Here is a 27,975-nt window from a genome sequence, read left to right as displayed (position 1 = left end):
TGACTTTACACTTTTTATTTAGTGATAGTTGATCATTTAATACATAAAAAAAAAAGAATCCTGACATGAAACAAATGTAATGGTTGGGTAGATTACAGCCAGTTTTAATTTGAGTGCTTGGTTCAGGCTGTAGTCCTCATTTTCACTTCGGAACTTTATTTATATTGATTTGATCCCAGAAATATCACAGAAACAGCAACAGCTTCTTTCTTTAGGATCCACTTTTCCAGACATTGAGGTGTAATTTCCTGTTTTCTCTCACGGGGCTGGTGACACGGCAAAAACACACGTCCTAACCGAACGCCGACATGGCCCACTGCTTGACGTCGGTGGGGCATTGTGGGTACTTCTGCAGAGCGTCCATGATCTGACTGTGGTCCAGCATGAGTCTCATCAGCTGGTATTCCCTCTGGGTTTTGGCCGCGGAGCCGTCGACCGGTCGGATCAACTCCAGCTGCTGCAGGTGCTCGAAGGCCTGAGGGTGATAAAGACACCTAAGGCATAAGTGAGCCGTTGCTTTCATGTAAAATATCAATATTGATTATATTTCTTTCTAAATCTCCTTCAATGAAGAAAAGATTTTACATATACAGACCTTCATGATGACCGGCTGCTCGAAGTTGTACATGGAGTTTGACTTCCTCTGCAGGAACTTCTTAAACTCTGAATGAAAGGACACGGAGTCGACAGGTTAAATAATAAATCAGGATCACAGCTAAAACGCTTTTATTTTGTAGTTTTGACGTCCTCCTTTAAACGTTTTGTTAATTATACCCACTTAAACTGCTTTTCTTGTACTTGCAAGTGCTAAAAGCAGAAGGTCCATTTTCCCAAGAGCCATTTGAGAATGGCTCTTTTAGATTTTCTTCTTTCTCACATTTCTGTTGCTTTCCATCACTCGTTTTATTTTTTATGACAAACCAAAAACTATGCCCTTGTACCGTTGTGAATCATCTGCAGGTTGAACGGCTCTCCTTCGTAGACGTCGTTCAGGTGCTTCATGGCGATGATGAGGCACAGCTCCAAGATGGACAGACCTATAAAAGAGGGGGGGGGGGAGTATTAATATCAATGCAAACTGCAAAGTGTCAATTAAGACAGTCCTCTTTTCATTTTAGGGTTTTACCATGGAGCATATTCGCCTTGGCGTCGGCGAAACACAGCCTGCTGGCCTCCAGGAGGTCGGCAGGTTTGATGGCAGGTTTGGCAACGGAGACGCGACTCAGACACAACATCTGGGAGGCAAAAAAAAAAGAATTAACAAATACAGATGTTTTGTGTAAATATAGTGTTGACCTGGTCGCAAATAGCAGATGGTTTTTACAACATGTGTGTTACTCTCACCAGCAGCATGTGCATTGAACGGAAGTCTCTGCTGGAGTTGTAGTGTCTCTGTAAAACCTCCTCGACTGATTTGTCCCCACACAAAACCTGCAGGGAAAAGGCGGAGTATGTTGAGCGGGTCGCAGCGTGTAAACCTTTAACCTTTGATAAATCTATTCTTTAGTGAAAAAGGAGGATGTGATGTTTTAAGACTTCAGAGCTAAAACCCTTCCGCCATCTGTGAGTTCCTCGTTTTACCTTGATACTGTCGTTCCACTCCTGAGCGAACTTCGTGTCGGGGAAATCATCCGGCACGCTGAGCTGGGTCTGGACCCGCTCCACATACTGAGCGAACGTGGCGCTGCTCAGCAGGTGGATCTGACGGTGGGAAAACCGCGACTTCACCCGCTTCTCCAGCAGCTCCAGGACATCCTGAAAGTAAAAGCAAACGATCACAGATGTACTTCAGGGACCGTGGAGAGTCAGTCTGTGGGAAATGAGAGAATATTCTGAGGCGCACCAGTCTGCAGGTGACGCCGACCACGGAGATGGGCGCCTGGGCGGACTGGGAAACGTCAAGCAGGTTGTAGAGTAGGGTCTGGTTCTTGTGGTGGGCGAACAAGTCAAACTCATCCAGGATGAAGAGCACCGGGCGGCTGCTGCTGCGATCACCTGGACGTGAACGGAAAAATCAACCTTATGTCATGTACTGAAACAATAAATCATACTTTCAATGTCTGTAATTTAGATTAAAACAACACCTTTCTTTAGTGCCTCCAGCAGGAAACCCAGATTTTCTGCAAAACTCCCCTGAAAAGAAGCAGCGACGTGTTTTTGTGGCAATTTTATTGTTAATATTAATGAGAAAATCGCTGAACGAACTAAACTCTCTCTTACTTACAAACACTTTGTCTCCGACGACGTTTTCTAGGTGGAGCTGTCGTGTTATTTCCTTAAGTGCTATTCTGTCGTCGGTCTGCAGGAGACCTACAGAGAACAGGAAAGACATCAGATCATTTGCACGATTACATTTTAGAGCACTTAAATTGTGACTAAATAGAATGAGGTGTGGTGAGGAGTCTGTACCGTTGAGATGAACCTGTAGCAGGCTCTTCTGTGCTTCTTTGTCCTCCAGCAGGTCTCTCAACACACACCTGAGCAGCTGCAGACCCACAAACACAAACAGGGATGCCGTCAGACATAACAGCTCCCCTGGGATTTGAACACCTTTCAACACAATTCATCATCCTCTCCAACAATTTTTACCCAGAAGCCCATTTCAAGCCGTCTGGCGAGGCTCACCATAGTTTTTCCTGCTCCCCTGGGGCCGACGATTAGCACCGAGTTACTCTCCCCGTGGATGGCCGTGCGCTTCAGCAGCTCCAGGAGGTGCCTGAAAAGACACAAGTTTTTTGACTACAATACCCATAATGCTCCTCCAGTTGCAATATATGAATTAGTTTCTCTTTTTTATTCAAGGAGTAATTAAACCGCCTGCTTTATTTAATACACTAACTATTAAATCCTCAGTGTTTGGAGGTGGATTTCACTCTCTGAGCAACACCCCGGATGCTTGTGTTGTGAAGGAGTCGTCTGGGAGCTTTTCCAACCAGCAAACTGGGACAGTGCTGTCAGCCAGGTAAGACTGAACTGGGTCACTGAGCTCCACGTCCTCTTTTTTTTATATATATATATATAGATGACACTTCTACTACAGTTTCTATTTAAGCATTCAAGAGGTTTTCTTTGATTCTGCGATGAACCTTCTCAGCGTCTTGCCTCTTAACGACACCACATCCCTTTCTCCTTTACGTTTGTAATTTCAAAACCATTCAAAACCTGTGAATGGCCAAAATCTTTATCTGCAACTGTTTCAATAATCAACCAGTTTCTTGCTTGTGAGGATTTGAAGGAAATAGAAGCTTTTAAGCAACATTTTCATTTTCAGACGTAAATAAACGTACCTGTGTTGAGCTTCTACTCCCTCCGGCTTGTCAGGGAGCCGCTGATGGCAGAGCCGCTCCCTTAAAATCGTCTGAACCTGTAAATTAAGCGGTGTTAAGTCATCACAGTGGCACATAATCAATGTATTACTGCGTGGTAGCACTTGAGTGTGGGAATAACTTTGAAAAGAGGATAAATACTGGATGATACCAACCTCTGTGATGCATTCTCCCACTGGCAGATGAGCATCTTGCACCTTCCTCTTACTCATGATGCTGGGAACGACAAAAGTTGTTCATCGGTTTACATACATTATGTAAAAAATATCTCAAAATAACTTTCTAGTTCATTGTTTGACTTTCTGTCTCTCGCAAGTAAGATATAATCATTCATTTAATCTCAGATGCAGGTAAAACCTTGAGGAACTGCACTTAAATGACATTTAAATGCTCTAACCCAGTGGTTGCAACAGCCTCAGCTCCTCTTACTGACTTTATGCAGGACGTTGACACATTTCCACCAAACTCCTTTTCAGTATTTGTCAAATCAATATATAATCTCGGTTTTTGCACCTAAGCATCAATGCTGTGCCACATCTTCATGTCTGTCACTTATTAGAACAGAGTACCACTCAATTCGGCACATGAGTAATGCAACAATAAACATTAGTTTTAATGCCATTTCCATTTTAATAACTGGCTGATGCTGTACACGGTTTGCTCATAATACAGTTGGAATCTACAATCGAGTCAAACTCCTGTAGCCTAAGCAGATGGTATTTATGCCGAATTATAAAGCAAAGAGTTAGCATTTAGAAGCAATCGCGTTTTGTATTCAGCACTAAATTAGTATTTAACAGAGTGAAAAGAGGAAATAATCTATTATAATTCTGAATGGAGTTTGGTATCACTTTTTCACGATGTCGCCCGGACGGTGCAGAAGCACATTAGTAGAAATCACTCAGATTATGTTGTTACGTTAGCGTCAGTTAGTTCAACAACGTGTACACAACAAAATAATAAAGACACAAACTTAAAGAAAACAGTAGTTTACGTACTGAGAAGTCTGAGTCTTCGCGGGAATTCTGCTCAGCCAGCGATGACGACTTCCTGTGTTGAATAATCTCCGTGTGCTGATTGGCTGAGGGGCGGAATGGAGGAGAATAAAACAGGAAGAAGCTATATTTCTTACTTGCCTTTAAAAGAAATCTTTAAATATGACATTTGTTTGTGTCCTTTATTGAGAAATCTTCATCCAACAAGTAGCCTTAGCCTCATTGTTTGATTAGAAATAAGTTGCAAATACAGGAAGTAAATAATTTCAGCTACAATTAAATGTATAGTTCTGCCAAGAATAGAAATAGTAATCAGTCACCTTTTATAATTTTTAAATTGTGTTTAAATGTCCACTTACTATCTTTTTCTGGAGCTTTCAACATCAACTCATGGTCTTCATCAGCCGGTGGCTTTTAAAATAACAACAATGTAGCCTATTGGTCTTTAAAAACACATTTGAAATTGCCATATAAAGACTCCCAACAAGTAGGCCTACATTTTAATTGTCTAAAGTATTTTCAAACTAATTAGCAAACACATAATTTAAATAATCGAATTGTTTTCCATGTTTATTGTTCAAATGTCCATCACCACGCAAACTACATAATTGTATTTGTATTTCAGGAAATATATGCCATCTCCCACCTCTTTTACTTTCTTTGGGCAAACAAAATCCAATCAGGACTCAATCAGTCTAGATAAGAACAACAATTGTAGAAAATATCTATGTCATTGTGAGTTAATGTGAAGATGTGATGCATAGCATTAAAAAGGGCCCCTCTAATGGTGGTAATTATGTGTAATTAGGAATTAGATGTATTAAAAATCCAAAAGGCCATAACTGCCACCACCGCCGTGGTTTTTGGTAAAATTAGGAGGCATGTTTCATCTGAATGGCTCACGGCTCGCCTGCAGATCAACATCTTTTACTCTCCCACAATGATGATGAAGCTCTGGAGATGCTTAAACACCTCCCGTGGCTTTTGGTTGACTGATGAAAAAAGCACAATAAACCATCAGATATCTCGCAAATCGTCTCCCAGTCTGCGCTCCTGCTCGGCCTGTCACATTATTCTGAAATACGACTCTCCACTCGCACATTCGGCTCCGTGTTTGCCCTTAAAAATACATGAAGCGGCCCTTTTTACAGCAGCCATACACAGGATTAATTGAACATCTCCTCAGGTTTGACCTTCACACAAAAATCCAAGCATTTGCACAGTGAGTTGCATCTTCATTTCACTCCACATCACTGAATTCACGTGTTTTATTTATTTATTTACTACCTTTTAGGGAAATTATATTGCTTTGCATCTGTTTTAGTATTTTCAGTTTGTCATACATGTAAACACAGTTAATAAATAAACTTAATTATCTGGGAAATAACCAAAATACAGCAGTTGCTTGCTCAAGGGCCCCTGACTGAGAATTCCTTGGTTCTAATTTGGGTATTACTGGTTTGTTTGTTTCTTTATCTCCAATAATATGATTATAATATTCCTGTAAAAGGAAAGAAAGCTTTTTTTTCTGGATAATCTGTTCATTGGCTTTAATTATTTTAGGGTTGTTTCCTGATGGTCGATGAAACACTAAAAAGACTTGAGGTGTTACAGCCGGTGATAAAAGTTGTCAAACCTTCCAGTTAAAGTAATTAATTATTAACATTACAACAATTTGCAGTTAATAGTTTAATCATCTTGTTAACACATTATGCCTCATTAAACGTGACACAATACCTCCAAGCTATTAGCAAAATATCCCCTGTTCGTGGCATTATTATATTAATCAGTTTTATTACATCAATTAGGGGATGTTATTTAAAGCTCTGAATGTGAGAATTCAATTTGAATGTTACGTTGTCAGGTAAAAATTATGTTTCTGTTTAGTAAGGAGGTTTATGTGTTTGAAGAACCACTTTGGTGGATGTGTATCTAAAAATCGTACTGCTGGTATGTATCCGTACAATATACACATTTCACTGCAGACCGAATTATTACTTGAGTAAAGTGGAGTGGCCCAGGATGATTGCAGGAGTACCTGTAACTGTATTTGTGCATTATGTATGAGATATTAAAATAAATGTATACAGGTTTATGCATATTGTAATAATAATAATAATAATAATACAAAAATAAAGTAATATTTACATTTAGTAAGAGGGTTTAAATGAGTTTAATCTCTTCCACTGTTACAGTTATAGACAATCCAATTAATCCATTGTTGTTTAAAGGTTCAGTGTGTAGAATGTAGGGACATCTAGTGGTGAAGTTGCATGTTGCAGCTGAATACCCCTCAACTCACCCTCCCCTTCCAAAAAACATACAAACTCCAAAGGTGTTTAGTTTGTCCATTCTGGGCTTTTGTAAAAAAAAACATGGTGGCCTCCATAGAGAGGACCAACTCCCAATGTAAATATAAAGAACACATTGTAGGGTGAAGAAAACCATTCATAAGATTAGTGAAAACATCATGAGGATTATTTTATACTCAATTTCTCCCAATAGATCCCTTTCACCTAAATCTCACAGACTGGAGCTTTCAGAGTTTTTGCAGGAAATAAACAAAGATCGAATGTGCTTCACGTGTTTATACTGTTGTTTCGAGTACTTTAACTGTACAAACACGAAGTGCATTTAGCAGACAGTACTTTCTCTGGAGGTGAATGTTCGTGTGGGGGGGCTGCGCAGGGTTCATGTGTCACTGAGCCCCTGGATGAAAAACGTGCATCACCTCGCACCCATCTGCAGGCTTGCTCCTGCTCGGGCGCATGCGCAGTGCGGCTCTCCATCATTCCCAATCTCCCAGTGTAGGAGAACCAGCGGAGGCAGGAGAACTAATGGGTAGGGTTCTTCTTCTTTCTCCCCGGGCTCACAAACTACACAGTCGCTCGCTCGCCGCACGGCTCCAGCAGCGGGACGCGCTCGCCGGGACGCCCGGGTAAGGACGGACAGTTCCCGGGTTGATTTGACGCAGACAGAAACGTTAGTGCCTGAAAAGCGTCTCTCGCTTCTTCCTCTTCTTCTTCGCTCCCCCCCTCTCTCCCTCTCTCACCCTCTCTCTCTCTCTCCCTGCGAACGCAACGGGTTTGCACGGCTACTGCTAGCTAGCATGCTAAGCTAACCCGTGCTAACTCGGCCTGGCCCTGGCCTTGCCTGGCCCCAAACCCCTGCGCGGGGCCTGGCCGCTTTTCACTTCGACAATTTGAGCACGGAACGGGGACCGCGGGCCCCTCGACGTGCGCGGCCCCTGCTGCGGTTCGCCAATTGGACGCCAAAATGTCGCTAGCGTAGCCGAGCTCGCCCTCCTATTCATTATCGTTACAACAAGCTAGCTGGCTAACTAGCTAGCTAGCTGGCTAACGGGAGCTAGACAGCTGACGCTTGGCATGCTAACCCCCAGCTATTTCAGATGCTGTGTCCCAATGCATCAAAAAAGCCCAGTCAGACAGGACCCGTGTCGCTTGTTGACACGGTCCGTTTCCAAAACGGAGGCCCGCAGGCGAGACGGCTTGGGCTGCACGTCTCGCCCGGTGATCCACCGAACAGCCCCGTACGCCACACGGTTGTTGCCAAAGCCTTAATAAAGCAATACTTGGCACAGTTGATGGGCAGCCTCGGCTAATGGTCACCAAGCTAATTAGCCCATCTTCCCAACGCTCAGGCACCTATGGTCGCTTTGGTTGTGAGCACAGGCTGGTTGTCATGCTCTCCAGATTTGGTGGGGGGGTGGGGAAGTCGTGCCCTGTGGCATCTTGCTCGCCAACTTGTACAGCTGTCAACTTTGAAGGCTGCTGCAGGACATTATGGCTAATTTACCCTGTTAAGCTAGCCCAAGCTGTAGCATAGGGTTACAACAAGATGGGAAGGCTAGGTTGAGAATTAGGGGCTTTAATGGAGCTAGTTGCTAAAAAGAGCAATAGTACATGCCTTGAGTGGTTTGCTTTACTGCAGTTTGGTCGTGTATTCACCTTTTTCATCATGCTCCACAGACTGTACATGCTCTGTGCAGGCATTGCTACCTGTACTTAACCCCTGCTTTATTTGACAGCATATGACAGACCCTCCTCACAAAGCACTAAATGCATTTCCACGGGTCTGATCACAGGTATACAGCTCTAAACGCAGGTTTTAATGCATAGAAATGCAGTAGGATTCATGCTCAGAATTGGCTCAGGGACGGTTGTGGCTGTAAACTTCTCACTTTGTGCATCATGCATTGAAACAGCTCCCAAACACTGTCTGTATTCAAGGTGACGATAACAGCTTTACTTTATCTGTGTGGCTGACACGAATGTATATTTTACTGTTTAATGGCAGATATAAATTCACCCGAGATGATGTCTGATTCCTGGTGTCACCTGCCTGCCTCTCTCAACTGGCTCTAAACTCAGGCTTTATATGGACAATCATAATGTTTGCTGTACGACGAATTGACCAGACATTAAATCACGTTAAGACTTGGACTGCTCTGATGCACGTTCGGGGTCAGCACGTTTTTCTTGTCTTTTAAGGTCGTAGTGGGCTGAGATTACGTGCTGAGATTCTTTGCAGGCCTGAAAAATATTGTCCTCTCACCTTTTTATTGTTTTTAATCGGCATTGTCTATTTGACACTGTAAAGAATTAAGGCTCACCATCGGTTCAGGGCCAGGTGGAGAATTTACGACAATCCAAATTGTGTTAAGCTTCAGTTGTGTCCCTTTTGCAGTGGCTGTTTTCTGATCTGCGTCATGAGTCGGTGGTTAAAGTTTACCAGCCGCTGCAACAGCTAGTTGATAAAAGCTCAGTTTGCTGTCGTGGTCAGCGAAGTGAATTTGGGGTTAAATAGACAATGTGAATACCAGGCTTTCATCTCCCATGATCCCTCCCATGAAATAGCTGCTATGATGCTTTTATTACCCTGTAAAACATGCAAAACAATATCCCTTTGAGAACCACTTTAATAATACTAGGTCATAAGAGAACGAACTACTACTTAACCATTAGATGAAAATGCACACAAGGTATTTAGTCTGATCATATTCTTAAAAATTTGGACATAGATTTTGGATGGAACACCATCATTTACATAAGCTGCCATCCTTAATGGACTGCAAACTCAGTTACTCAAGAACCTTTGGCTGTGTCTCCCACTTGACATTTTGATGTGATTTCTTTTTTGTTTTTTTGTCCTTTTTTCCCTTTCTTAGACTGCATTGCTGTAACTCTCCAGTGCCTGTATTTATGACTTTTTCTGCATTATCTTTCTTCTGCCTCTCACGCGCTGCTTGTATGAAGTTTGCAGCTGGACTGTGTTGCTTTACCCCAACACATGTGCCAAAAACAGTTTCTTTTCCTCAAAAATATGTTTCTAGCAGTGCTGCATCTTTTTCCTCTATGAGGAACGTGCAAAATCATTTAGCTTTTTCTTGATTGTTTCCAATTTTCAACTTTAACCTTATCAAATAAATCAGATTTACCTTCGCAGGCCCCGAAAAATATACGAAGCTCAGTCCGTTTTTGTAGTCGTGTCTCAGATTCAGAGACTGCAGTGACGTTTCCACATTTCTCTCCTTTGTCATTTGTTCTTCATTTCTCCTTTACATTGATTGTGATGGAGGGCAGAATTAGTGCAGCAGGGTGGATTATATTCAGGATCCATTTCTGATCTATTTCTATATCTTGTTTTTTTCCTTATTGATGCAGCTGATCTGGCACAATTGCTGATGCGATATTATCATAGTACAACCATTGCCTCTATCCCAGGTATCTGGCGTCTGCACCAACATTCTACAGAAGGACTTAAATGGTGTTTTATGCACAATAATTGTTATAATAATTTTAGCACTGATTGCACAGAGTCTCCCCAAATTGTTGTTATGCCATCGAGGTATAAATCCTTAAATATGATTTTTTTTTTCTTGTAGAGTTAGTAATTTAGATGATCTGTTGCTTTCACATTGAGGATAATTGGATCATAGCCTCCTATAAATATTCAAATGTTTATTGTTTTCAACCTGCTCTTTGCCACATAAGCATTGCTCTATGTAACAGCAGAATAATCTGCAGCGGAGCTCTGCATGTAACTTGTTTATTTCTGCGTCACACATTGTACAAGAACAGGATGTCGGTTAATAGAGTTCCATATTTCTGGCTATCGCATACAAAAAAATCTGCTTTTATATGGATAACAAATATTTTGCATGGCATTCAATGTCCTCTGTGCCAATGAGGCGGAAATATATCAGTTTCTGAAATGTATGAATCCGACAAAAATGTGTACAAGCCATAGATGCACCAGCCGGTGGCTTTGTTGTACTGTTAAGTTCAGTTTTATTGATATTAACCTTAAAGAATACACATGGATTTCATTTGAAGAAAGACCTTCCGTGTGCCGTTTTGATTTGTTGTTCAGTGTTGGAGTTCATGCATCGTTGGCACCCGTGCACCCACATTTATCATATGTGATCAGGCCGTGTTGGGCTTTAATAGTATTTTTGCATTCACTTTGCAGTATGGAACAATCGTGGTTTGTACATATGTTTACATCAGGATAGCTTGTATTTCAGCTTACAAATTCCAGTTCATGTGTCCTGCTTGTAGCATGTCCTTTGCCGCTGTAGCCCCAACATGTAGTTGATGGTGGTGGACATGAACTATGACCTCAGCTATGTACATCAGTAAAGCTCTGTTGTTAGAAAACCTTAGCATTTCACTCTTCTGTTTTCGGTGCAGAAATAATTGAATTCACTTTTCTGTTCTTACGAATCCACAATGTCCTGAGTTTGACCACCTCTCTGCTGCTCTCTTGTCTTTTCTTGATGCTGTGAACAATAAAGGAAGAAAGGCCAAAAGAGTAATTTTCAAAATGGAAATATCCGTCCACAGTAAAAGGTTCGAGATTAGAAAGTACTGTCAGTAATTTGCACATGGTAATCGTTGAGCTATGAGTCAGAGAATGTGCAGGAAAATGGTAAAAGTTGAGTTTTTAATTCATGCTTTTATATGAGGGAGTGCTGGGTTTGCCAGAGCTAAGCACCGATGTAATTCTTCATCAAAATGTTGGTGGATCTGAATTTCATCGATATCATTATTGATCATGATCTGATCTGTCCATTGGTCTTGCTCTATCACTCCTGATCCAACCAAACCCGAAAAGACAAAATACTGAAAACTACCCTTAAAGATGGAGGTGAAATATTTGTCCCCGCCACAAACACCAACACTGCACTAAGCACTTGTTGGGGAAAATAACTCGTTTTTACCTCCGGAGAGAATACAACAATTGGAATTATGTTTTCTGTTACCTCTGCATTTTCCAAACATGGAGTTGTGGGAAATGAGACTTTAACGACGAGGCGGTTGCTCTGATAGGACACTGCATGCCTCTCCTGAGATGATGAGGTGCCACTGTTGCCGCTGCGTATCTCCAGATAAACAGTAGACATTAAACTGCTGCTTCATTCTCACCGTGCCACGGCCTTGCCCTCCTCGCCTCTCCTTCTCTGTGGTGGTGTCGCTAGGGTTGGTCTCAGCCACTCACAGGGCAGTTATGAGTCAGCAGCAGAGAGGAGGCTTCACATGACGCTCCATCTCTCACAGACTGGATTCAGCCTGGTTTACATGGTTTCTACCAGTGTTTGGACGTTTTTATTCCTTGAAGTCATATTTTGACAAGACATGTCTTCATGACACAGACCTAATCCCTAAATAGGTTATACAACCTTTATTGCAAACCTTTATTTCCCCATCAGATAAATAGAAAGGGACTTCCTGAGCAGATCTGTAGAATTGCTATTTGGGGCAATTATTTAATGTGATTTGTGGCTAAATCCTGGTCTATTTTCGATTCTGTAAGACAAACGCCCCAAGTATTGCGAGCTATTGTACTGCAGTCAGTACCTTGAACACATTAACACCAGTGATCAGGCTGAAATAATATCTTCACTTGAAGGTGTGTATCTTTTTCCCATTCGGGGGCTGATACTTAGAGTTTTGGTCAGAAATAAAGATGGGTGCTATTTTCACTTCACTCAGCGCAGTTACACAGCAAAAGCTATAACTTGATATTTGAGAATCTAGTTTATTCAAATCATATTAATAACATTTCAATTGTGATTTAGGGACTAATTACCAGACAAGTGTGATACTGACACTAATATGAACAATAGTAATTAACCATCAAACCTAAACCACGGAGATTCCTCAGTGCTGAAGGGTTGTAGGTTTTTAATCACACATTTTGTTACTGCACTGTGACATTCATTAACCCTGCCTTCGCTCATTTCGCCCCCTATGGGATCTGTGCTGCAGCGGCAGAAGCCATAGAAGTAAAAAGGTAAACAACACAGTGAAAGTGAAGTTAACTACATCTCAGTACTTCCACTTTATTATCCAGTAAATGTTGATTGAATGTTACCACTGAATCTGATGGCTCACAGAATACAGTGAGGCAGAGGACTTGTCCTTTTTAAGTTATATAGAATAATGTACGTTTTTTTCACTGAAATAATTTTTCAGAAAGTGACGAGGTCTGGTTTTGATGTGGCACTAAAACCGGATTATGTGTCTATAATGACATTGATGAAAAAGATTGGCCAAAGATACCTGATTTGCTTAATCCGTTTATTATTGGAGCATGTACTGGACTAGTGGATCAATCTGTATCATAATACAACTGTCAGATAAATCTCTGCAGGATGCGATACGTGATATGCAATATTTTCCCTTTTTAACAGGCCAAGTTTGGTTGTTTTTACATTTATGTATTCGAAATCTGGAAGAAAGAAATCACACATTATTATTACATGATCAATTAATCTGCCGTTTGGTTTTATTCATAGCCGCTTCTCATCACTATGTTGGTAATGATTTAATCCTTTTTCCCCACCACACAATTTAAACTGGTAAACATCAGCAGCTCATAACAAGTGGTTTAATATGAAATAGAAAGTGAAGTGCCAGAACAGTTGGCAAATAATAAGATAGAGTTTTTGTTAGTGTTTTTTGTGACTTTGAATCCTTCTTTAATTTAAGATGTCTGGTATCTGTCATTGTAGTGAAACAATTAAATACAACTTTTTTTTTAACAACGATTTGCATTTTTTCCTTTCAGCAGGACAATGTAAATAATTGGATTTTAATGAAAACACTAATGTCAGAAATTGAAGGGGCTTTTGTACAATTTATGTCTTTATGTTCTCAGTGCAGATTAAATTATTGACCTGCAAAGTAAATTGATGGCATTGACCATTAATTGCTCTTCTGTTCTGCCCTCACAGGAACCATGGGAATACCACTGCCCAACTGCGCTTGGGAGCCGATATGTTGAACATATTTTACTTGTCCGACTGAGGGACGGATTTCTGGGCGGCAGAAGACAAATGATAAAAAAACTAGTAAAGCACAGTGCGCTCCAACTCCCGATCCTCACCTTTTCAGCTGGATGGCTCTGAATGACAAGAGGCAGTAATGGAAGTCTATGGGCAATTCAGCTCTGTAGCCATGAAGCAGCTCAAAGGGTAGGGTCTGCCGTGAGCTCGCCTCACCCTACCCGACCACCTGCTCATCCACCACCCCATCAGCTCCACCCGAGAGCAGAGTCCCACATTAAAGCATAATCCTGCAGCCCTGCCCATCTCCTCCACCCACCCACCACCATCGCTTTGGAAGACGAAACATGACGAGCATTGCGAAGACACTGGTTGATGTCTGATATATATACCTCTGAGGTGTTGAGCGTAAATCCAGTGGAGCAATGAATGGCGGAAAGGACTGTGAGGCAGGAGATGAGAGGCAGGCCGCCCCTGTCCAGGTCCCCATTGGCTGGCAGCGCAAGGCAGAGCGTGGCAGAGGGGTCCTATACATAAGGTAAGAACTTCATCATCAAACCATCAGAGGGTTTGACAGCTGACTACAAGTGTGCTACAAGAAAATCCATTGGCAGGAGGTGAATTGCAGAACACTAGCCACAGTACTTAATATGTTGGTAACTTGCTTACTATGCATTTTACGCTATGTAATGTCAGAAGATCACCGTAGATTGACCAGTTTAAAAAATATTCTTTGCTGGTTTCATTTCTGTTAAATTGTTATACAATGGGACTGAAAGTGATTTTCAGTTAATCATTTGGTCTAGAAAATGTCAAAATAGAAAGAATGGCATTAACACATCAATTGTTACAGATAAATCAATAAAGTCCGCTCTAATATTTTGAACACATTTGGGTACTCTGTGAGGCAATAAAGGTTCTGTTCGACTAAAAGTACAAAGTTTTGACGGAGAAAAACCATGTGATTCAAGTACATAAATTACCTTGCGTTGTTGTGATGTGCTCTCACTTTATTTACAATATTATTCAACAGAAAAGAAGCAAATTGACACATCTGAGAAGCCAGTACCAGAGATTGAGACACATTTTGGTACAATAATGGACTTAAAACTTGTATTATCGCCTCTGTTTCATCTCTAGTGTAGCCAGAAGTAGATGAATACAATAGTACAAAAATAATTGATCTGATGTATTACTACTAAACATCTGCTTTTGGTCTCGATTCCTTTTAAAACCAGAACATCAACAGGTTTGTTCACCGTCTCCACACAGATGGTTCCTCTTAATTGATCGCCTCTGCAGGGGATCAACACAAACGTGGTGTTTTTGAAAACTAGTTTCACACAGCAGCAGCTTCCAGGTATAGAAAAGTATTTTTCTATTATACAATTATCCTAGAATATAATCAACTTTGGTAGGTTGCTGTTGTCACAATACGTTGTCCTGTAACAGGTGAAGTGCTGCTCACGTTTTCACAGATAGGAAAATAACTTTGGCAAATTTCTCCAGCCTATCTCCCCCTTAATAAATAAATAAAGTCACTCGGTCAGAAAATCCACTCAGCTGGTGCATCAGGGACTTTGGCTGAGTTTGATGTGGACCTGAAGTTGTCCTTCCTGGCACATGAACACCAGCACGTGTATTTACCAGCCACAATGAACTAAAGCACTCTGCTGGTGTCAGGTTTATTTTGGGTGTTGGAAAGAATCCTGCCTACTTCTGTGACCGTGGCCTGGTACTGTCATAGCACACTTTGTATTGCTCATATTCACAACATTCTAAAATGTCCACTTGCTGCACTTGTTCGATAGAAACAACCAATGGTACAGACTGTTCTTTCATTTGTGGCAGGTTTGAAATGTTCCACAGGAGGATTTTTTGGGGTCACAAAACATTTAATCTCTCCCAGTTTCATTCTCATTGGGCTAAAATATAAAAGCTAAATTTGTCAAATATAACTACATGATTTCATGGTCGCAAGCCTGTAAAAGAAGCCTCAAGAAGCTTCGAACCCACCTAAAAAATATCTTTTAGTTTGTCATTGGAACATTTAAATGTTAAATGGTTTATTTTGTTACAATGCAAATAATTGCTGCAACATATGATATCACGGAAGGAGTGTTTGTGCTCTGGAGCTACACCAGCTGAAGTCTGTCCTCGGCCTAATGCTGTTGTGTTTTTTTTTGTGTGTGTGCGCAGTCCCAGTGGCTCGGTGCTGTCTAGCTTGGAGCAGGTGAAGACCTACCTGCTGACAGATGGAACCTGTAAATGTGGCCTGGAGTGCCCACTCATCCTTCACAAGGTAATCTATTTTTTTGGTTGGTTGGTTTTCCAGCTTCCTCTCAACTTGGCTCTCCAGAATATAACATAATTAATAAGATAAAGGTGGAAGTCACAATCTGCAAATGAAATTAAAATGCTGTCGTCCAAAAATTGGAGCTAAGCAAGGTCCCCAAACAGATTAAAAACATTTTTACAACAGGTTTCTTTCTTCAGCTGTTCACTTTGAAGTAATCTTGAAGGAAAAGATGTGGAATCATTTAAAAAATGCAATAGCAGATGACGTCAAACAGGATTTTGGTTTAGTTCAGGGGATCATATGTTGGATCTGGTCCCTACTCTTTCAGGTATGCCTGAATAGTTTGTCTTGGAGGAGAAGTAAAGGTCAGTGAAGACATAGCTTGCAGAGGTTTCGGCAATTTTTATTACAAAATGAACATAAAAAAAGGAAAAATGTTCCATGAGCCTTGTACAGATTTAAACTTTGTTAACCTTGACATATTGTATTTTTCCAGCTACTTCACCATGTGTTAGATTTGGCATTCATGAAAGTAGGTAGTAAGGAGATAGAGGGAGTTATGAGGAGGAAGTTAGTCCGTGAGGAAGAATTCGCGTGACTCTAGTCAAACCAAGTTGCACTCAACCTCTGACAGGCTACTCTTAAAATTAGGCTTGTGTTTGTGTTGAAACAATCAATTTTAATAAAGCAAATATAAACGCAGTCAATCCCTAAACATTATCCCCACTCCATTTCTCCAAATGCTCCTTTGACTCAGAATTGTGATTTTAAAACAATTTCGAAACTTAAATTTGATCTAAGGTTTTAATTCCTGATATTCAAAATTGGGCTCTGTGGCACCATGAAGTATCAACTTAATAACTAAACCAGGCCCCCCCTATCCTGGATCCACAGCATTCCTGAAGGTCCTCAGATTAGTCTCAAACCACTGATAAAAAGCTTACTATTATTGTTAAATTCATGATCATTTCACTTGAATAAAGAATTCAGTAAAATTGACATTATTGTTGTAAATTTACCTTAAGAATAGAAAAGAAAACGCCACAAATAATTCCTCTTGTTCCTCAGGTGTTCAACTTCGACCCAGGGGCAGCTGTCAAGCAGAGGACAGCGGAGGACGTGAGAGCAGATGACGATGTCACCAAACTCTGCATTCACAAGAGGAAGCTTCTGGCCGTGGCCACGCTGCACAAGAGCATGGAGAGGCACCCACCTCTGACACTGACCAGTCCAGGAAGAGGTACGAGTACCTATAAATACATTTGTTACAACTCGGCTGAGCTCAATAAACAAATTCAGTTTGTCGGTGGCCCTCAGACACACAAAGTAAAACATGCTGAGGTATGTCAGGTTGCTGGTGCTCCTATCTACAAAAAACAGAGTAATCAGCCAGTTCTAGAGATTAAGTACTTTAGTGTAGTAGTCCAAGCCCTTGTAGCTACTGTAGTTAATGACTTAACTGTCCTGCCAAATATTTTGACCGATGTGTTAACTCAAATGTGCTTTGTTTTGCCTCAAGGTACATCACATGTGGTTGCCGCGCATTCCACGACTCAACGAGCAATAAGGAATAAACCCCACGACGGCCTGTCCAATGCTGTTGGCCCTGACTGCAAGAGTCATTTCAAGATGATGATGGCAGTAGGACAACAGCAGCACAGGCTGTATTCACCCCAGGAGATGGGTGGAGCCCAGCAGCCGGAGCTCTACTCTGGGTACCCCAGGCCACAGAGGCTGGGCAGTGGGGAGCCATGCCCCAAATCCCCATACAGGGCTGGGTACATAGGCATGCTGAGCCCACCTCCCTCCAGTGCAAAGCTATATGGAGATGGCTCACAGTCTCCAAGTGCAGACACTCTGGGCAGCCCTGAGGGCTTTCCAAGGAACAATCCTTGTGGTTTTCCAGGAGCTGGCAGTCCCGGCTCAGCCTCCATCCATGGGAATACTAGGATGCCTCTTTCCCCACCCAGTGTGATGCTCCATGGCTCCCCTGCGAGCCAGCCATCCTGCGCCATGACAGGGAGGACTAGCACGCCCCTCTCCCCAACGGCCACTGCCAAAAGCCCTGTCATGAACATGAACGTGCCACGGGGCAACTTCCCCCCAGGTATGGATATGTCCCGTGTGGCTTTTCACCATAAAACACAGCCGCCTGTGCATACGGTGCCGCCCACCCCATCCATACCACCATCCTGTGCCCTTCAGAAAAGGCAGTTGACTTCCGAAAAAGACCCCTTAGGCATCTTAGACCCTATCCCCAGCAAGCAAGTCAGCCAGCCTCCCACCAACGCCCCAAACCCCTCAAACTTCCAGCCTAACATCCACTCTCAGGTACCAATGATGAATGTAAACATACCCCCTCCTGCCATTGTTCCCTTGCCAAGCAACTTACCTTTACCAACAGCGAAGCCTGGGCATGGTGGCCATGTTCAGAGGACTCAACAGGGTGGTCCAGCTTCCTCCATGTCCCCCTCCCCTGTCACTTCCCCTGTCCACATGGCTGGGCCTGCCATTGGGAGAATGGAGGCCTCCCCTCATCGCTCACGCTCATCCTCCACCTCCTCTGATCATGGAAACTTTGCAATGCCCTCTGGGCACCAGGCCCCATGTGGCACCATGAAGGTCCCTCCTCGTTCCCCCAGGTCCGCTATGGGATCTCCCAGACCGGCCATGCCCTCCAGCCCCTCCACCAACAAAACAGACCCACTCCACCAGTACAAAGACTCCCAGCTGTTGCCCGGGATGGTAAACTCTATTGGAACCCAGCAGCATGGTAACCCCATGTATTCACCCACCTCTTCTTCCTCCTCATCATCCTCCTCTCTGGCAACCCCTAGCGCTTCCCAGAAGGGCCACCCAGGACTCCTGGGGATGCCCCTCAACCAGCTCCTCAACCAACAGAACGCCACTTCCTTCCCCGCCAGCAGTCTCTTGTCAGCTGCAGCCAAAGCACAGCTAGCAAATCAAAACAAACTCACCGCTGCTGGCAACAGCACTACTGGCATGGCTGGTGGTGGAGTTGGTGTCGCAGGTATGGGGGCGGGTGGTGGAGGTAGTGGTGGGAGTGGTGGGCACCCTGGCTCTATAACCGGCCCTCGAGGCATGGAGGGACACAGCACTTTAAATCCCATGCTCCCGCCAAACTCCGCCATGCTGCTCAATACTCCTGAGGGCCAGAGTGGTCGGGCAGCTCTCAGAGACAAACTCATGGCCCAGCAGAGGGACCCCATGCGCAAACGGAAGCAGTCGTCCGGCGGTGCTGCTGTTAACCACGATAACAGTAACAACATGGTCTACAACATGCTTAACAAATCAGGCATGGGTGGACCCCACATGCCAGGGCCCAGTGCCACTGAGCAGCTGCGAAAAGTGGGCCGACTTGGGAACCTTCCCCCAAACGCCTCCATGGCCCAGCTTCTCCAGTCCATGAGCTGCCAGAGCTCCCATAACTTGACTGGGAGCAGCCATCGTCCAGGTCTTAGCCCTGGTCCAGGGCAGGGTCCTCAAGGAGCTCCACAGCTGCACTACAACGACAGCACGGTAATGGTCCCTGCTGGCCCTCAGCATAATCTGCATGCTCAGCAGAGGCTGCAGGGTCCAGGAGATGCAATGCAGCACTGCCGGAACATGGACTCCTCTGGAGGCCATCTGGGCACACGTCCAGGCCAGTTCCCTGACATAATGGCCCAAATGCAGGCCTCCTCCATGAGTAACTGTCGGCCAATGGGGCCAGGTGGTGGACCAGTGGGCCCTGATGGCATGCCGCTGGGACGCCCCAACACCAATCCCCCGCCACTATCCCATCCTAGCCCTCGTCCCTCACAGCAGAACCTCCTTCACAGTATGGGGCGGACTAACATGGTCGTGATGCAACATGGAGGGGGTGATGGAGGCTGTACACAGAGCATTTCTGATTCAGGTGAGATGTCAGCACTACAGCACATCAGGTCTGCTGGTAGGGCTTAAATATTATCACTAATATCATCATCATGCTACAGATTTCCTTTTTAAAATAGCAACAAAATGTATTCCTGTGCCAGGTTCAGAGTCAGATTCTCAGTGTGTCTCAGTGATAAGCTACTGGCCCGGTGAAGATGTGGTTTCTACGGTAATGAGTGAACCAGAACCAAAGGATTTAGGTGATGGGCCCCGAGCCTGGACAGTGTGCTCTTTGAGCTAATGAGCAGGCCCTTCATTTTTGGAAGCTCAGCTAATTGTCAGTCAACCAGTGTTTCTCTTTGTTTTATTTGTATTCTGGCATGAGTCAATGGTGTAAGAAGATGGAAATGGGATCTGCATCATGCTTTAAGGGAAGCAGCCCAAATAGGGTGTTCTTTAGAGCTTCTCCCTGCTAGCTGGTCGCTATAGTAACGATGGACCCTGAATAGAGACCGGAGTGAAGCCTTTGATGAGGGTTTTGGCCTGTGTGTGTGTGTGTGTGTGTGTTTGTTTGAATGACTGTGTGTACATGTCTGCCACTACTTGTGTACTACAGTGTATGTGCACTTCTCTTCATTTGTGTGCATATGAATGACTTTGTGTGACTGTAAGTGTGTGAGTGTGTGTAGGCACATTCATGTTTGTTTTGAAAGCACTGAAAAGACCTAGATCTTATTTTTCTCCCCCGCCTCCCCTGCTTGCTGTGGGACCGGGCAATGGGTTTATGTATTCATCATGCATCTGTGTGTCCTCATATGGTTTATAATGGAGATATCACCAAGGTCTGCTGCAGGCCACCTGTTCTTATCACCAGGTGCCTTCTGTATTTCCCCTGAAGTCCAGTCATTGAAATTCAGGTGGTCCAGTTTGGGTCAGGGGGTAGAGCCAGTGGGGAAAAAGTCATTACAAATTGTTTTTTACATTAATATATTTGATATCCTCAACAATCAGTTTCATCAGCAGGTCCATATCCTTGTTTCTGAGAAGGCAAACGTGGTATAAAATCTAAGAAAAATTCCTTATTTTGGACTTGAGTTTAAAACATAAAATAAATATTGAAGTGTCCAATGCCGTTTGTAAATGGGACATTGACAAATAAGGGTTGGCATCATGAGAAATTCTAAATTCTTATAAAAACTTGTTTTAAAAGCATGCACCAGGTTTGTTAAAATGTATATATTGTATTTATTTTGGTTTCATTCCATTTGAAATCAGATTTGTACCCAAATATTCTCTCTTAATTGATTAAATCCAGAAATGTGAGACTAGGGCCACAAGAAAAGAATGTATGCAAGTTATTTGTAAGCTTATTTTAAAAATTGAATCAAGTAAATTTAAACTAAACCATAGGGGGATAAATATGCGTCATGCCACTGACCCAAATACAGCCATGGCAATGTTATAATTTCTCATTATAACTGAGCCAACATACAGGAACAACACCAGGAGGAAGTGAGGCAACCTGTTGCATCCTCCTGTTGCTTGTGTTGTCAATTTTATTTTCCCGTGTTATGTAGCTGCTAATCCCTTCCTCTGGTGTTTTTCTACAAATAACCGGCATTTAATCCTTTTGGAGCCGTCTACCTTGTCACCGCCAACTCGCATCATCAGCTTGTTCGGGGAATTAACAACCATGTGTATTATGTTGATAATCAGTTAATTGTTTTAGTCACTTATTAAGCCTCCTCACAACAATGAAAACTGACCACCTGCCTGCTTTTTATACATCATAGCTCAATACGTTTTGGGATGTTTAACGTAAACGGATGTTTGTAAGGAATCGTGTTTTTATGTTTGCATTCAGGATTTTTCACCAAAATTAATAGTACTATTGAAATTTAACATGTGGAATGAATTTCATACTTAATGTCCTTAAACCTGCACTCTTCTAGTTTTCTTTTGCTTTGCCACCATGTATGGTACATTAACACTTGTACTGATGGTTTAAATGTGCTAATTCATGAACATCTTTGTGTCATAACTATCGTAAAGATGAACAGGGGACCATTTTAGCAAAACATTTCTCTCCAGTGCATCTAGTCGTGCAAAACCTGCAAGGCTTTTCATTTTTGTTGTTTGCCAGAAACCATTCAGAACCTCCCAATATGACCAGTACAGCAAATTAACCCAATTCAGCTCAGTCATTCAGGTGACCAGGATGGTGACACGATCCCATAAGCATTAAGTGCTTAGAGGCTCTGGGGATAAAATACTATTTTGTCACCAAATGGCAGATGTTATGCTGCAGAGTAGCTCTGTGCGTTGTCCCCTACTTGAAACTAATTTGAATGACATGTCAGGGATCTTAAGAGCTGAAAGCTCTTTGAAAGTGGCCCTGTCAGTGGCTTCTTAGCATTAGCCTCATACCATCTGTTTCTAGACAGCTAGCAAGCTTTGAACACCCCCTCCCCTCTACTCTTGCCATCAACAAATACTCTAAAGTTCATTGTAACCCCCCACCCAGACGCCCTGCCACCCAGCTGACTGCCCCCCATCCCCCAGCAGGCAAAAATCACACCACCCGACCCTCGTAACCCCCCTCGTCCCACCCACCCGACTCCCCCTACAAGCTTCCTGGCAGCGGACAGAACCACCAATCATCACTTGGTTCCCATGGCAACCTCCCTTGGCAACAGCCGTCACTATATCATAGCAGTAGTGGAGGATGTAGGGAGAAAGGGGGAGGGGGATGGCCGAGTCATGGCTCTCAGCATTGGAGAGGAGAGAGAGATAGAGAAAGAGAGAGGGGAAGAAAGACAAGAGGAGAAAAAAAAATGGAGAACACACACAGCTGCCCTTCAGCTACGTAGCATCGCACCAGCTGCTCCAGTCACTGCTCACACACACACACACACACACACACACACACACACACACACACACACACACACACACACACACACACAGCATTAGGCCTCTGAGATTTTGTATCTGCGTCGGCTTTGTCTGCATAACATTGCTGCGGGGCTTTCTCATTCATTGATACATTTGTGGCCTTGATGTATTTCCTTCATGTTCTGTCCTTGTGTGCTCTGCCAACAGGTCTTTGCTCCACATCTAGCAGCTGTGTGTGTGTGTGTGTTTGCTAGATTGGGCTGCAACAGATTGTTAATGTGCAACTTTTTTTGTTTTATTGTGAATGTGTCTGTTGAGAGGAACTCACTCAGCTTTGCTGTTCATTTTCTGGGGAGCGCAGTGAATCTGGAAAGGTATACATTTTAACAAACTGCTCAGCAGACAGAACAGGGGTCTATCATTGATGCGTAGTTATGGAGAAAAGGTTCAATGGCGCCAGCTTTTTAAAACCTGTGTGAATTTTTTTTTCTGGTTATTCTTTATTACTATAAAGTGCACTGATTGCAAACGACTAAGTGGAAATGCAGTTGATGATACACAATCTTCTCTAATTGTGCACTGATGTGTTATGATATGAAGTTGGTAAAATAATTAAATAATTCTAAGTTGGTTCGACCCCCACAAAAAAAGTCTCAACTCTTGAGAAACCATGGTTTCAGTGAAAAGGGATGGTCTCATTGCTCTCCTATTTCATTGATGTACTAAAAATCTTTAAAGTGGTTTATTGACAAAGATGTATTTTCTGGTTTTGAATTAAAAATGTATTCTTTCAGGGACTTTGTGACTCAGCTAATGTGAACTCTGGGTGATGTTTTCCATTAAGTAGTTTATTTTTCTCGAGAAAGCTGTGAAGAGCAAACCTAACACCAAGAGTGTCAGTTTTTCTTAAATGTGAGCTTCATGAAAACAACACAATTTAAAGAAATGCCAAATATTCTCATTATGTCCAACTTAGTTGTATTCTCAGGCACAGGGAATCGTTTTTCCACGTTGAAATGTTCCTTTACTCTCTGATTTCAGCTTCACTATTTTAATGGTAGAAGAAAAAAGGCTGCATTGACATCCACTTGACTTGTATGTCCTGATGGTTTTGCAGGAAACCCATCATCCCTTGGCTGTGGTGTGGGAGGCCTGCCACCACATGTGAACAGAGGTCAGATGTACCAGCAGCAGGTCCACCAGGGCATGCAGCAGGTGGTGGCCTCCCACCCGGCCTACCAGGGCCAGCAGCACTTTTCTGACACCACACCCTACACAGAAGGCAACATGGTCAACGCTGGCTCCATGGCCTGCCTCTACCAGAACTACCAGGTGGGATGAGTTGCCTGATGAGTAGCATTTCAGATGGCATTTCATTTTCATCATGTGTAACCTTGATGTTGTGTCCACAGCAGGGGATGTTGCAGCACCCACAGTTCGGGGCGGGGCAACAGCCCCAGGGAGAGGGGCTTCCAGGTACACCTGGCTCTGACAGGGGGCCCGGTGGTGGCCCAGAGTCGGTGGACGCCATCTACAGAGCTGTGGTGGACGCCGCCAGCAAGGGCATGCATGTTACGATAACAACCACGGTGAGCGGGACCACGCAGGCGAGTCCGGTGCCTGCCCTCAGCGCCATGAGTGCCTTCACTGCTTCTATAGGGGAGCCTGTCAACCTCCCCCAAGCAGTTAGTGCAGTCCTGCATGGGCACCAGGAGGGGGAGGCGTTACCCCTGCACACCAGGCCGAGGCAGGTGAGGCCAGGACGGGGTCAGAAGAACATGGATGCTGGGAAGATGACTCCAGACGGTACTCCTGAGGCCACTGACTACTTCCGTTCTCCTGGCCGTGGTACTCCAAGGGGGCAGTGGGACGGGGAGACGCAGCACAGGGGAGGTTTTGACACGCACAGCAATAACAGCTCCTGGGGCGGCGAGGAATTTCTAGAATGTTCAACCCAAGTTAGGAGTAGTCCATGCATGGAGCGACCAGCCAGTTTGGCTCCCGCCCCTCTCTGCCCCACTGAGGACTCCAACGATCATGGCCTGGTCATGGCCCACGAAAAGGCCTTTCCCGATGATGGATATCGCTTTAATAACTGCAGCCGGACTCCTGTAAACTACAAGGAGCGTCTCGAGCAGACAGTGGAACGCTGCACCCATATCAACGGTGCCACCCCCCATTTCAACACCCGCGGTTATGGTGATGTCCTAGGTCCCCCACGGCAGGAGTTGACGGGCGACGACCAGTCGCCCAGCTCCTCCACGAGCCTGGAGGGTCCCCTGGCCACAGCCAAAGACTACAGCCACTACAACGGCCACTTCAACGGTATGGCGCCCAGCCCCTCGGACACAAAGAGTCTAAGCAGTGAGGAAGACTTGCGGCAGCCAGACTCTCCCTCCTCAGAGCTGCTTCACTACCGATCCAGGACCTTCAACATGGGGGATCTGGTCTGGGGACAGCTGAAGGGCTTCCCACCCTGGACTGCCAAGCTGGCCGGGGACGAACAAGTGCACAGCGCTGCTATGCAGCTGCGGGAGCAGGCGAAGGTGAGAAATCAGTCTGGGACCACCTGTCATTATTTTACTAGCCAACTTGAAATTTTTTACTAAATAAGTTTGTAGATTGACGACAGATTTCAGTGACTGCACCAACTCACCAGCCAGCAATGTTCCCTCTATAGAAACATTACAAATTCTTGGATTACCATGTGTGATGCTTGTTTTCCACTAAGTCAAAATTAGTGATTTTGACTTGATTGCAAGTTTGAAAAGTCAGAAGGAAACGAGACATTTTGTTCCCTGGCCATGGCGGCAGATGGATTCCAAAATACTCCAAACTCACCATTTTACCCGCCAAATCAGAATTTTGCCAAATTCACTAGTACACATGATAAAATACTACTGTCCAAATTCTGCGTTGTTTTATTTGGTAGGAGATTCTGTCTCCCGTTCAACAACCTTGAATGTACTGTAATATTTTTCTGTCGTCCATACAGGTAGAGCCAGAGAAGCTAAAAACACTAACTCACGACTTGGAGGCACTTGACCGAGCCGCCAAACGAGGCCTGAAGTAAGTAAATCTGTTGTTATGAAATAATATTGTCCTGAGATCCATAAAGCAATTATCCAGGATCGGTTTTAATACCGGCTCCAACACTATGAATGTTCCAGTCTAGAACAGGGCTTTTTCTAAACTGTAAATCCCACAATATAGTGTAGATATTAATAATACACAATATTAACTCTTGATTTTTAAAGTAGGTCGGTATTATAGGTCATAAACCAGTTAGCAAAGCACACTAACAAAGCATCCTAGAGCAGATTAACAGTGTTTTCTCTGTTGTTTACATCATTACATGATTCCTTGGCCATCGCCAGTAGAGGAGTTTGTCTTTCTGTTCTTTTTTTCCCCAGTGAGTCATGTTCATCGTCACGAACGCACAGGAAACAGGCTCACTGACCTCGCTGTCTTGCCAGCGTTGCATCTTGCACGATGCAAAGAAAGAAAGGGCCGTTGCTCTTTGTTCCCAAAATAACATGTACACAAATGTTCAAGGCTGTTTACGTCTGATAGCTCTATATACGTCATAATGTCACGCCAGAAAAGGTTCAGCGTCAGAGCCTCCGCTGCCAAAATACAGAAGAAGAAATGAGAGCATTCACATGGGTGTCATGTTTCCATCACTGCTGATTACAGCCAGAGCTGATAAGAACCTGTCTACTGCAGAGTCCGCTGACCCAGGAGTAAATCCTGATTGTATCCATTCCCATTATAGACAAAAGCCAAAACAACAGTAAGTGAGTGTTGGTGGAGATTCGGACTTTAGGCGCTTTGCAGTCAGAAACCTGGTGTTTATAGATGATGTCCTGAAACATAGTTTTGGTTCCTGCAGCAGCCAAATGTCCTAAAGCAACAAAACGCCTGCATTCCCTCTGGCTTGCATCAGCCCAAATGTAAATAGTGTAAATTGTAAATGTTTTCCAACAGACCGGGGAAACTGAATAATCACTTGGAAGCTGCTATCCACGAGGCCATGAGTGAGCTGGACAAGATGTCAGGCACGGTGAGTGTTTACAACTTTCCACGATCCTCAAGAGGGATCGATTAAAACCTATTTATCTCCATGAAGTGTTGTTTTCACTCCACCTACATGTCCGGCCTCCGCCATAACGTTTCTCTCCGTCTCCAGATCCCATCGAGGGATCGCCAGGTGAAGCTCCCGAAGCCCAAGAGGAGGAAAATATCCAGATAACATTGAATGTGTCGGCCCGAGAACGTCCTCAAAGCCTTCGCAGACTTGTCCGTTCAGCCTTGACGCGATCTGAGCTCTCTTAACAGGTGCTACACATGGACATGCAGTGGTGCATCGTTGTTCCATGATATGAACTCGACTTGTTGACTGACCACAGAAGGTGCTGGAAATTCCAATCACCGAAACAGTTTTACTGGTAGAAAGCAAAAAAAAAGAAGAGGGAATGAAATTGAGAAAAACATCAGAAACGGTTGCAATTTGTCTACTGCTCACTGAATTAACTATTTTTTTCTAGTATAATATAGTAAAATAAACAAAAAAAAAAGAAGCTACAAGTATTACCTTACATATTTAAGAAAAATAGACAGTCCAAATATTTCTGATACATTTTCAATATGTATATAGATAATCCTGAAATTTCATGCTATCAAGAAATGTATGTAAATATTGTACAATGTCATGTACAAGCGTACCTAATGCACATTTTATCTTTTATTGTACAAAAACAAAGCAGAAGAAGTGTACCAATGTCTTGGTTTCTATTCAGAAATGCGGTTGCATACGGCCGCATGCATAGGATAATTAAGAATACAGCCTAAAGCTTTTATATGAGGAACTGTGAGACGTGCTGTTTTTTTTAATTTTTATTTCATTTTTTTTATTATTTCCTCCTTTTTTTTTTAAATAAGGGAACAGCAGTGGAACAGGCACGAGTATATGAGTTCTCTCCATTATTACACTTCACTCCAGTTGTGCTCATTTGTACTGATAAGATAAAAAACCACAGAATGAACTTTACCAGCAGGAAGTGTTCAGTGTCGGGAAAGGACCCCCCCCGTCCCCCCGTCAGATCAACGTTGGTAATTCTTCATCTGCTCGTTCACTGGAAAATCGTGAATATTTGGCGATGTGGTTTAATGAGGTGAATTGTTCCAGTTTTACCGGCAGACGAGAGAAAATTGGTTACCTGTCGTTTTGAGAAGGAAAAATCCACCCTCACACAATTCTTACGAAATCAA

The 27,975-nt window shown here is 43.4% G+C and overlaps 2 protein-coding genes across 8 annotated transcripts; one reads left to right on the top strand and one right to left on the bottom strand.

The window, feature by feature from the left end:
• orc4 (origin recognition complex, subunit 4) lies at positions 1 to 7,178 on the bottom strand. Of its 3 annotated transcripts, none has more exons than XM_034609825.1 (14): positions 3,699 to 3,759; positions 3,482 to 3,542; positions 3,288 to 3,364; positions 2,626 to 2,716; positions 2,410 to 2,485; positions 2,225 to 2,310; positions 2,085 to 2,133; positions 1,844 to 1,995; positions 1,582 to 1,755; positions 1,345 to 1,431; positions 1,127 to 1,235; positions 942 to 1,037; positions 596 to 663; positions 1 to 475 (listed from the first exon to the last, which is right to left on the bottom strand). In XM_034609825.1, exons 1-14 carry the CDS (start codon positions 3,707 to 3,709, stop codon positions 293 to 295), a joined length of 1,320 nt encoding a protein of 439 aa, XP_034465716.1. In that variant the 5' UTR covers positions 3,710 to 3,759; the 3' UTR covers positions 1 to 292. The 3 variants fall into 3 exon arrangements, with proteins under 3 accessions (XP_034465716.1, XP_034465725.1, XP_034465708.1); XM_034609834.1 differs by lacking the exon at positions 3,699 to 3,759 and adding an exon at positions 4,325 to 4,399 and having other exon boundaries at positions 21 to 475; XM_034609817.1 differs by lacking the exon at positions 3,699 to 3,759 and adding an exon at positions 7,053 to 7,178 and having other exon boundaries at positions 293 to 475.
• LOC117776014 (methyl-CpG-binding domain protein 5-like) lies at positions 7,044 to 27,975 on the top strand. 5 transcript variants are annotated; one of them, XM_034609698.1, is made up of 10 exons: positions 7,044 to 7,162; positions 13,581 to 14,169; positions 15,831 to 15,933; positions 16,999 to 17,170; positions 17,450 to 19,849; positions 23,822 to 24,036; positions 24,117 to 25,250; positions 25,700 to 25,773; positions 26,692 to 26,767; positions 26,894 to 27,161. In XM_034609698.1, the coding sequence occupies exons 2-10, from the start codon at positions 14,057 to 14,059 to the stop codon at positions 26,954 to 26,956; spliced, it is 4,350 nt and encodes a 1,449-aa protein (XP_034465589.1). In that variant the 5' UTR covers positions 7,044 to 7,162; positions 13,581 to 14,056; the 3' UTR covers positions 26,957 to 27,161. The 5 variants fall into 5 exon arrangements, with proteins under 5 accessions (XP_034465589.1, XP_034465572.1, XP_034465597.1 ...); XM_034609681.1 differs by having other exon boundaries at positions 7,069 to 7,162; positions 26,689 to 26,767; positions 26,894 to 27,975; XM_034609706.1 differs by having other exon boundaries at positions 7,104 to 7,303; positions 26,894 to 27,262.

The sequence above is a fragment of the Hippoglossus hippoglossus genome, chromosome 2 (assembly GCF_009819705.1).
Source record: "Hippoglossus hippoglossus isolate fHipHip1 chromosome 2, fHipHip1.pri, whole genome shotgun sequence".
Classification (NCBI taxonomy): Eukaryota; Metazoa; Chordata; class Actinopteri; order Pleuronectiformes; family Pleuronectidae; genus Hippoglossus; species Hippoglossus hippoglossus.
The sequence above is the reverse complement of the archived record's forward strand: the minus strand, read 5'-3'. Positions and strand labels throughout refer to the sequence as shown.